This window comes from Taudactylus pleione, unplaced genomic scaffold, assembly GCF_031769625.1.
Source record: "Taudactylus pleione unplaced genomic scaffold, aTauple2 ptg000893l, whole genome shotgun sequence".
Classification (NCBI taxonomy): domain Eukaryota; kingdom Metazoa; phylum Chordata; class Amphibia; order Anura; family Myobatrachidae; genus Taudactylus; species Taudactylus pleione.
In genome coordinates this window covers 1,106,640-1,118,687 of record NW_028285294.1, presented here as the reverse complement: position 1 = coordinate 1,118,687, position 12,048 = coordinate 1,106,640, and the positions used below count along the sequence as shown (strand labels likewise).

The window sequence follows — 12,048 nt, the reverse complement described above, 5'->3', positions numbered from 1 at the left end:
TCACAGTGAAGTTACATCATAATGGCTGAAACAATTGTCACTTTTATTTGGTGTCAAGTCCGATTTATTCCTGGTTGGGCAGAAACAGCCTCCAGATGACCCTGATGGGACCCATAGCGTACCAGTGATTAGGCACATAGGATGACAGGGGAAAAGTAATAAATATGTGTATAATAAAAATATTTCCTGCAGACATTCTATGGCACAGAAAAGACTGCGATAGGGCTGTAGATACGTCCACCACATCCTCCATTAAATACATTTTTTCATCCAAAATAGAGGTTCCCCACGAAAGTCCCGATATGGGGTCTGCAGGGAGCCTGTTCTTCTCTGCTCTGCTGGCTGTAGAGCCGGTGGTGACTGAGGAGGAGCTGGTGGTGGTTGTGGAGCAGATGTGGATGAGGAGCAGGGATGAGGAGGCGGTGGTTGTGGAGATGAGGAGCAGGGGAGAGGAGGAGCTGGTGGTGGTTGGGGAGAGAAGGAGCAGAGGAGAGGAGCTAGTGGTGGTTGTGGAGAGGAGGAGAAGAGGAGAGGAGGAGCTGGTGGTGGTTGTGGAGAGGAGGAGCAGAGGAGAGGAGTAGCTAGTGATGGTTGTGGAGATGAGGAGCAGGGGAGAGGAGTAGCTAGTGATGGTTGTGGAGAGGAGGAGCAGAGGAGAGGAGCTAGTGGTGGTTGTGGAGAGGAGGAGAAGAGGAGAGGAGGAGCTGGTGGTGGTTGTGGAGATAAGCAGGGGCGAAGAGGAGCTAGCGGTGGTTGTGCAGATGAGGAGCAGGGGTGAGGAGGAGCTAGTGGTGGTTGTGGAGATGAGAAGCAGAGGAGAGGAGGAGCTAGTGGTGGTTGTGAAGATGAGGAGCAGGGGAGAGGAGGAGCTAGTGGTGGTTGTGGATATGAGGAGCAGAGGAGAGGAGGAGCTAGTGGTGGTTGTGGAGATGAGGAGCAGAGGAGTGGAGGAGCTAGTGGTGGTTGTGGAGATGAGAAGCAGGGGAGAAGAGGAGCTAGTAATGGTTGGAGAGATGAGGAGCAGAGGAGAGGAGGAGCTAGTGGTGGTTGTGGAGGAGATGTGGAGCAGAGGAGAGGAGGAGTCGTTGGAGGTTGTAGAGGAGATGTGAAGTAAAGAAGAGGAGGAGGCGGTGGTGGAAGCAGAGGGGATGTGGAGCGGTGGAGGGGAGGAGCTGGTGGTGAGTGTGGAGATGTGAATGTGGAGCAGAGGAGAGGAGGAGCCGGTGGAGGTTGCAGAGGAGATGTTGAGCAAAGGAGTGGAGCCTCTGGTGGAGGAGGAGGAGGAGATGTGGAGTAGAGGAAAGAAGGAGCTAATGGAGGCTGCAAAGGAGATGTGGAGCATTGGGGAGGAGCCGGTGGTGGTTGAGGAGATGTGGAGTACAGGAGAGGAGAAGCCAATGAAGGTAGCAGAGGAGGTATGGAGCCTAGGAGAAGAGCATGTGGTGGTTGAGGAGAAGTGGAGCAAAGCAGAGAAGCTGGTGGTGGTGAAGATTTCAAGAGAGGAGGAGGGGACTGAGGTATTGAAGCTGACTGATCAGACATGGCTGGCATTGGCTTTGGGGATGGAGCAGGTGGTAATACAGCTGGTGGTACACATGTTGATGAGGCAGCAGGATGGTGGTTTGAGGTAGGGTTTGCTTTGGAGACTGCCATGTTTTGAAACATGCCCAAAGGTAGCAGACTACCCAGAGTACCCATGTTCTGAACAGGGTCTGACAAGCGATACCCCAGGTGGTAGTAGAAGTCCTGCTTGTCGTGGGTGGTAAGGTATAGATTTCGAAAGCCCCTTCCTCTAGCATATCTCTCAGTGGCCTCCATTAGCTTCCGACCGTAGCCTTTACCACGAAGTTCAACACTAACCACCACTGACTCCACAAACAGGCTATTTTGGAGACCCACCACCCTGCAGAGACGGGCATGACCAAGAGCAGGGCCCCCAGGGGTACCGATGAGCACCAGGCACACAGGGAATTCATCAGAAGAACGCTCTAAGGAGTGCATCCGAGCTCCCAGACTTCTCCGCCATGTTTGGTTCAGGAGTTCAGCACAAGATGCAATGAGATCTGGGTGATGGTGCAGAGGCAGAAGGACAGGATTGGCTGATGAGGCCACCCTGTATGTGAGGAAAGGACAGAAGTGTGATTTGATGCTGAGAGCTTGTTACCTACAGGGAGAGCAGGACATAAGAAACTTAACTGAACCCTTCACCTACGATACGGGAAGGCAGCCATTTTGTGGGATGAAAGAATGGTGAGTTGTTCTTAATAATGAGCAACCAGTGACATCACTGAGGGCTGAGGTACACAGCAAATTAAGAGGCTGCATTTTCAAAGACATTGGTTCAAAACTACACCAACCACTAGTGTACTACACCCACCACTAGTCTGCTACACCTCCCTGCATCCACTACACCAACCACTACTCTGCTACGCCTCCTGCATCCACTACACCAACCACTACTCTGCTACACCTCCCTGCAACCACTACACCAACCACTAGTCTGCTATACCTCCCAGCATCCACTACACCTCCCTGCATCCACTACACCAACCACTAGTCTGCTACACCTCCCACTACTCTGCTACACCTCCCTGCATCCACTACACCAACCAATACTCTGCTACACCTCCCTACATCCACTACACCTCCCTGCATCCACTACACCAACCAATACTCTGCTACACCTCCCTGCAACCACTACACCAACCACTAGTCTGCTACACCTCCCTGCAACCACTACACCAACCACTAGTCTGCTACACCTCCCTGCATCCACTACACCAACCACTACTCTGCTACACCTCCCTGCATCCACTACACCAACCACTACTCTAATATACCTCCCAGCATCCACTACACCTCCCTGCATCCACTACACCAACCACTACTCTGCTACGCCTCCCTGCATCCACTACACCAACCACTACTCTGCCACGCCTCCCTGCATCCACTACACCAACCACTACTCTGCTACGCCTCCCTGCATCCACTACACCAACCACTACTCTGCTATACCTCCCAGCATCCACTACACCTCCCTGCATCCACTATACCAACCACTAGTCTGCTACACCTCCCACTACTCTGCTACACCTCCCTGCATCCACTACACCAACCACTAGTCTGCTACACCTCCCTGCATCCACTACACCAACCAATACTCTGCTACACCTCCCTGCATCCACTACTCTGCTACATCTCCCTGCATCCGCTACACCAACCACTACTCTGCTACACCTCCCTGCATCCACCACACCAACCACTACATTGCTACACCTCCCTGCATCCACTACACCAACCACTATTCTGCTACACCTCCCTGCATCCGCTACACCAGCCACTACTCTGCTATACCTCCCTGCATCCAATACACCAACCACTACTCTGCTGCACCTCCCTGCATCCACTACACCAACCACTAGTCTGCTACACCTCCCTGCATCCACTACACCAACCACTACTCTGCTACGCCTCCCTGCATCCACTACACCAACCACTACTCTGCTATACCTCCCTGCATCCAATACACCAACCACTACTCTGCTACACCTCCCTGCATCCACTACTCTGCTACACCTCCCTGCATCCACTACTCTGCTACACCTCCCTGCATCCGCTACACCAGCCACTACTCTGCTATACCTCCCTGCATCCAATACACCAACCACTACTCTGCTGCACCTCAATGCATCCACTACTCTACTACACCACCCTGCATCCACTACACCAACAACTAGTCTGCTACACCTCCCTGCATCCACTACACCAACCACTACTCTGCTACGCCTCCCTGCATCCACTACACCAACCACTACTCTGCTATACCACCCTGCATCCACTACACCAACCACTAGTCTGCTACACCTCCCTGCATCCACTACACCAACCACTACTCTGCTATACCTCCCAGCATCCACTACACCAACCACTACTCTGCTACACCTCCCTACATCCACTACTCTGCTACACCTCCCTGCATCCACTACACCAACCACTACTCTGCTACGCCTCCCTGCACCCGACACACCAACCACTACTCTGCTACGCCTCCCTGCATCCACTACACCAACCACTACTCTGCTACGCCTCTCTGCATCCACTACACCACCCTGCATCCACTACACCAACCACTAGTCTGCTACACCACCCTGCATCCACTACACCAACCACTAGTCTGCTACACCTCCCTGCATCCACTACACCAACCACTACTCTGCTATACCTCCCTGTATCCACTACACCAACCACTACTCTGCTACGCCTCCCTGCATCCACTACACCAACCACTACTCTGCTACGCCTCTCTGCATCCACTACACCAACCACTACTCTGCTACGCCTCTCTGCATCCACTACACCACCCTGCATCCACTACACCAACCACTAGTCTGCTACACCACCCTGCATCCACTACACCAACCACTAGTCTGCTACACCTCCCTGCATCCACTACACCAACCACTACTCTGCTATACCTCCCAGCATCCACTACACCTCCCTGCATCCACTACACCTCCCACTACTCTGCTACACCTCCCTGCATCCACTACACCAACCACTACTCTGCTACACCTCCCTGCATCCACTACACCAACCACTACTCTGCTACACCTCCCAACATCCACTACTCTGCTACACCTCCCTGCATCCACTACAACCACTACTCTGCTACGCCTCCCTGCATCCGCTACACCAACCACTATGCTACGCCTCCCCGCATCCACTACACCAACCACTACTCTGCTATACCTCCCAGCATCCACTACACCTCCCTGCATCCACTACACCTCCCTGCATCCACTACACCAACCACTACTCTGCTACACCTCCCTACAACCACTACTCTGCTACACCTCCCTGCATCCACTACTCGGCTACACCTCCCTGCATCCACTACACCAACCACTACTCTGCTACGCCTCTCTGCATCCACTACACCAACCACTACTCTGCTACACCACCCTGCATCCACTACTCTGCTACACCACCCTGCATCCACTACACCAACCACTAGTCTGCTACACCTCCCTACATCCACTACACTAACCACTACTCTGCTATACCTCCCTGTATCCACTACACCAACCACTACTCTGCTACGCCTCCCTGCATCCACTACACCAACCACTACTCTGCTACACCACCCTGCATCCACTACACCAACCACTACTCTGCTACACCACCCTGCATCCACTACACCAACCACTAGTCTGCTACACCTCCCTGCATCCACTACACCAACCAATACTCTGCTACACCTCCCTGCATCCACTACTCTGCTACATCTCCCTGCATCCGCTACACCAACCACTACTCTGCTACACCTCCCTGCATCCACCACACCAACCACTACATTGCTACACCTCCCTGCATCCACTACACCAACCACTATTCTGCTACACCTCCCTGCATCCGCTACACCAGCCACTACTCTGCTATACCTCCCTGCATCCAATACACCAACCACTACTCTGCTGCACCTCCCTGCATCCACTACACCAACCACTAGTCTGCTACACCTCCCTGCATCCACTACACCAACCACTACTCTGCTACGCCTCCCTGCATCCACTACACCAACCACTACTCTGCTATACCTCCCTGCATCCAATACACCAACCACTACTCTGCTACACCTCCCTGCATCCACTACTCTGCTACACCTCCCTGCATCCACTACTCTGCTACACCTCCCTGCATCCGCTACACCAGCCACTACTCTGCTATACCTCCCTGCATCCAATACACCAACCACTACTCTGCTGCACCTCAATGCATCCACTACTCTACTACACCACCCTGCATCCACTACACCAACAACTAGTCTGCTACACCTCCCTGCATCCACTACACCAACCACTACTCTGCTACGCCTCCCTGCATCCACTACACCAACCACTACTCTGCTATACCACCCTGCATCCACTACACCAACCACTAGTCTGCTACACCTCCCTGCATCCACTACACCAACCACTACTCTGCTATACCTCCCAGCATCCACTACACCAACCACTACTCTGCTACACCTCCCTACATCCACTACTCTGCTACACCTCCCTGCATCCACTACACCAACCACTACTCTGCTACGCCTCCCTGCACCCGACACACCAACCACTACTCTGCTACGCCTCCCTGCATCCACTACACCAACCACTACTCTGCTACGCCTCTCTGCATCCACTACACCACCCTGCATCCACTACACCAACCACTAGTCTGCTACACCACCCTGCATCCACTACACCAACCACTAGTCTGCTACACCTCCCTGCATCCACTACACCAACCACTACTCTGCTATACCTCCCTGTATCCACTACACCAACCACTACTCTGCTACGCCTCCCTGCATCCACTACACCAACCACTACTCTGCTACACCACCCTGCATCCACTACACCAACCACTACTCTGCTACACCACCCTGCATCCACTACACCAACCACTAGTCTGCTACACCTCCCTGCATCCACTACACCAACCACTACTCTGCTATACCTCCCAGCATCCACTACACCTCCCTGCATCCACTACACCTCCCACTACTCTGCTACACCTCCCTGCATCCACTACACCAACCACTACTCTGCTACACCTCCCTGCATCCACTACACCAACCACTACTCTGCTACACCTCCCAACATCCACTACTCTGCTACACCTCCCTGCATCCACTACAACCACTACTCTGCTACGCCTCCCTGCATCCGCTACACCAACCACTATGCTACGCCTCCCCGCATCCACTACACCAACCACTACTCTGCTATACCTCCCAGCATCCACTACACCTCCCTGCATCCACTACACCTCCCTGCATCCACTACACCAACCACTACTCTGCTACACCTCCCTACAACCACTACTCTGCTACACCTCCCTGCATCCACTACTCGGCTACACCTCCCTGCATCCACTACACCAACCACTACTCTGCTACGCCTCTCTGCATCCACTACACCAACCACTACTCTGCTACACCACCCTGCATCCACTACTCTGCTACACCACCCTGCATCCACTACACCAACCACTAGTCTGCTACACCTCCCTACATCCACTACACTAACCACTACTCTGCTATACCTCCCTGTATCCACTACACCAACCACTACTCTGCTACGCCTCCCTGCATCCACTACACCAACCACTACTCTGCTACACCACCCTGCATCCACTACACCAACCACTACTCTGCTACACCACCCTGCATCCACTACACCAACCACTAGTCTGCTACACCTCCCTGCATCCACTACACCAACCACTACTCTGCTATACCTCCCAGCATCCACTACACCAACCACTACACCTCCCTGCATCCACTACACCTCCCACTACTCTGCTACACCTCCATGCATCCACTACACCAATCACTACTCTGCTACACCTCCCTGCATCCACTACACCAACCACTACTCTGCTACACCTCCCTACATCCACTACTCTGCTACGCCTCCCTGCATCCACTACACCAACCACTACTCTGCTATACCTCCCAGCATCCACTACACCTCCCTGCATCCACTACACCTCCCACTACTCTGCTACACCTCCCTGCATCCACTACACCAACCACTACTCTGCTACACCTCCCTACAACCACTACTCTGCTACACCTCCCTGCATCCACTACAACCACTACTCTGCTACACCTCCCTACAACCACTACTCTGCTACACCTCCCTGCATCCACTACAACCACTACTCTGCTACACCACCCTGCATCCACTACAACCACTACTCTGCTACACCTCTCTGCATCCACTACAACCACTACTCTGCTACACCTCTCTGCATCCACTACAACCACTACTCTGCTACACCTCCCTACAACCACTACTCTGCTACACCTCCCTGCATCCACTACAACCACTACTCTGCTACACCTCCCTGCATCCACTACACCAACCACTACTCTGCTATACCTCCCAGCATCCACTACACCAACCACTACACCTCCCTGCATCCACTACACCTCCCACTACTCTGTTACACCTCCCTGCATCCACTACACCAACCACTACTCTGCTACACCTCCCTACATCCACTACTCTGCTACACCTCCCTGCATCCGCTACACCAACCACTATGCTACGCCTCCCTGCATCCACTACACCAACCACTACACCTCCCTGCATCCACTACACCTCCCACTACTCTGCTATACCTCCCTGTATCCACTACACCAACCACCTCCCTGCATGCACTACACCAACCACTACTCTGCTACACCTCCCTACAACCACTACTCTGCTACACCTCCCTGCATCCACTACAACCACTACTCTGCTACACCTCCCTGCATCCACTACACCAACCACTACACCTCCCTGCATCCACTACACCTCCCACTACTCTGCTACACCTCCCTGCATCCACTACTCTGCTACACCTCCCTACATCCACTACTCTGCTACACCTCCCTGCATCCACTACAACCACTACTCTGCTACGCCTCCCTGCATCCACTACACCAACCACTACTCTGCTATACCTCCCTGTATCCACTACACCAACCACCTCCCTGCATCCACTACACCAACCACTACTCTGCTATACCTCCCTGTATCCACTACACCAACCACTACTCTGCTACGCCTCCCTGCATCCACTACTCTGCTACGCCTCCCTGCATCCACTACACCAACCACTACTCTGCTACACCACCCTGCATCCACTACACCAACCACTACTCTGGTGCACCAACCATTTTGGGTTAATGTAGTGTAACGTGACTCAGAGATGGGCGCTAGCGCAGTAGCAGCTGCGGCTTTTGTTGCAGCCGGCAAACTCCCACATTATCAGGAATCTTAGCGTGCGTTCTGTGTGCAGAATGGGTCCTGCGTAGTCGCACTCAGACCCGTGAATGCCTCTGCCTGACTGACAGGTGGTGCTGTATCTCTCCTGAAGCTTAGTACATAGACCCTGCCCTATGTGGGAATCAGGTCACTTACTGACAGAGCTAGTTACAGGTGTCAGTAACATGGAGGCAGCAGCCCCTCCTAGTGGTGGCTGGCACATGTAGCAGAACATACATGTACTCAGCCATGTTACACACCAGCAGCAGCAGCAGCAGCAGCAGCAGCACACCCTCTCCGGGTCACAGACACTCACCCGTCTCCAGGTCTCTCCCCCATGTGCTCCCTGCCAGGTCCATGCCCCCTGGGTCTCTCTGGTATGCCCGGCCAATCACATATCGCCACGTCACCAAATCAGCTGTCAGCACGCTATGCATGCCGGGATTTGTGGTCCTGAGCCTTGCTGTAAAGTTACATTGTCCCCGGACTGTGTAATAACCGCCGTAGCCACAAGAGGGCGCAGGAACCCAGCAATATGAGAAGCAGACACAGCTGATGTAATCTCGGACTATGTAATAACCGCCGTAGCCACAAGAGGGCGCAGGAACCCAGCAATATGAGAAGCAGACACAGCTGATGTACTCTCATACTGTGTAATAACCACAGGAGCCACAAGAGGGCGCAGGAACCCATCAATATGAGGAGACACAGCTGATGTACTCTCGGACCATGTAATAACCACAGGAGCACTACAAGGGGTAGACCACTACTAGGGGCACTACAAGGGGGGGAACACTACTGGGGACTACTACTGGGGGCACTTCAAGGGGGGGTCTACAACTTGGAGGACTACTACTGGGGGCACTACAAAGGGGACTGCTACTAGGGGCACTACAAGAGGGGGACTACTACTAGGGGCACTACAAGAGGGGGACTACTACTAGGGGCACTACAAGGGGAGGGGACTACTACTAGGGGCACTGCATAGGGGGGAGGGGATTACCACGGGTGGCACTGCATCAGGGGATCACTACTGGGGTTCTATATAAAGGGCAATACTGGGGGTGCTGCATATGGGGGGACTACAACTGGGGCCACTATTTAAGGGGCACTGCATAAGGGTTACCACTATTGGGGCACTGCATGGGGGGTGGACTGTTACTGGGGCACTATATAAGGGGCACTGCACAGGGGGGACCACTACTGGGGGCTCTGTATAAGGGGCACTGCATAGGGGGATCACTACTGGGGGCACTACTGGAGGCCTGCATAAGGAGGTACTGCATATGGGCACCACTACAGGGGGCTGCCGCTAATCTTTATTTTTACTTTACATTAATCCCATATGGACCACCTCCTCCCTGGAACACTTGAGGGGGGGGGGGGTGCCGTAGCATGCACGTGCTCCGGGCACCCTGGCTACACGCTACTCCTCTGGGTTGCAGTATATGAGGAGTGATATACTGGGGAGTAGTATATGAGGAGTAGTATATAGGTTGCAGTATATGAGGTGTGATATATATGGAGTGGTATATAAGTGGTGATATATAAGGAGTCAGAGCCGTAACTAGACTTTTTGGTGCCCTGTGCCGGAGAGAGTATTGCCCCCCCCCCCATTTTTAAAATAGGGACATAAGATAGTGCACCTGAAAAAGGGCCATGGCCTCATGGGGAAGGACCAGGGAGGGGATAGGGGAGGCCAGGAGATGCTGGGGATAAATAGGGACATAAGATAGTGCACCTGAGAGAGGGCCATGGCCTCATGGGGAAGGGCCAGGGAAGAGATAGGGAGGCCAGGAGATGCTGGGGATAAATAGGGACATAAGATAGTGCACCTGAGAGAGGGCCATGGCCTCATGGGGAAGGGCCAGGGAAGAGATAGGGGAGGCCAGGAGATGCTGGGGATAAATAGGGACATAATATAGTGCACCTGAGAGAGGGCCATGGCCTCATGGGGAAGGGCCAGGGAAGAGATAGGGGAGGCCAGGAGATGCTGGGGATAAATAGGGACATAATATAGTGCACCTGAGAGAGGGCTATGGCCTCATGGGGAAGGACCAGGGAAGAGATAGGGGAGGCCAGGAGATGCTGGGGATAAAAAGGGACATAATATAGTGCACCTGAGAGAGGGCCATGGCCTCATGGGGAAGGGCCAGGGAAGAGATAGGGAAGGCCAGGAGATGCTGGGGATAAATAGGGACATAATATAGTGCACCAGAGAGAGGGCCATGGCCTCATGGGGAAGGGTCAGGGAAGAGATAGGGGAGGCCAGGAGATGCTGGGGATAAATAGGGACATAATATAGTGCACCTGAGAGAGGGCCATGGCCTCATGGGGAAGGGCCAGGGAAGAGATAGGGGAGGCCAGGAGATGCTGGGGATAAATAGGGACATAATATAGTGCACCAGAGAGAGGGCCATGGCCTCATGGGGAAGGGTCAGGGAAGAGATAGGGGAGGCCAGGAGATGCTGGGGATAAATAGGGACATAATATAGTGCGCCTGAGATAGGGCCATGGCCTCATGGGGAAGAGATAGGAGAGGCCAGGAGATGCTGGGGATAAATACGGACATAATATAGTGCACCTGAGAGAGGGCCATGGCCTCATGGGGAAGGGCCAGGGAAGAGATAGGGGAGGCAAGGAGATGCTGGGGATAAATAGGGACATAATATAGTGCACCTGACAGAGGGACATGGCCTCATGGGGAAGGGACAGGGAAGAGATAGGGGAGGCCAGGAGATGCTGGGGATAAATAGGGACATAATATAGTGCACCTGAGAGAGGGCCATGGCCTCATGGGGAAGGGCCAGGGAAGAGATAGGAGAGGCCAGGAGATGCTGGGGATAAATAGGGACATAATATAGTGCACCTGAGAGAGGGCCATGGCCTCATGGGGAAGTGCCAGGGAAGAGATAGGGGAGGCCAGGAGATGCTGGGGATAAATAGGGACATAATATAGTGCACCTGAGAGAGGGCCATGGCCTCATGGGGGAGGGCCAGGGAAGAGATAGGGGAGGCCAGGAGATGCTGGGGATAAATAGGGACATAATATAGTGCACCTGAGAGAGGGCCATGGCCTCATGGGGAAGGGCCAGGGAAGAGATAGGAGAGGCCAGCAGATGCTGGGGATGAAAGAAGAAGCTACATGTGAATATGATAATAAATAGGAAAAGTGACAGGCCCGAACAGTGCCCTCTGCCCTGCGGTGCCATGGCACTGGTCGCACTACCCTAGTTACGGC

At 53.6% G+C, this 12,048-nt stretch overlaps 1 protein-coding gene across 1 annotated transcript; it reads right to left on the bottom strand.

Annotated features, from left to right (window-relative positions):
- Positions 1-24: 24 nt before the first annotated feature.
- NAA80 (N-alpha-acetyltransferase 80, NatH catalytic subunit) lies at positions 25-9,198 on the bottom strand. The gene is made up of 2 exons (XM_088459071.1): positions 9,124-9,198; positions 25-2,113 (listed from the first exon to the last, which is right to left on the bottom strand). The coding sequence occupies exons 1-2, from the start codon at positions 9,144-9,146 to the stop codon at positions 253-255; spliced, it is 1,884 nt and encodes a 627-aa protein (XP_088315197.1). The 5' UTR covers positions 9,147-9,198; the 3' UTR covers positions 25-252.
- Positions 9,199-12,048: the final 2,850 nt, after the last annotated feature.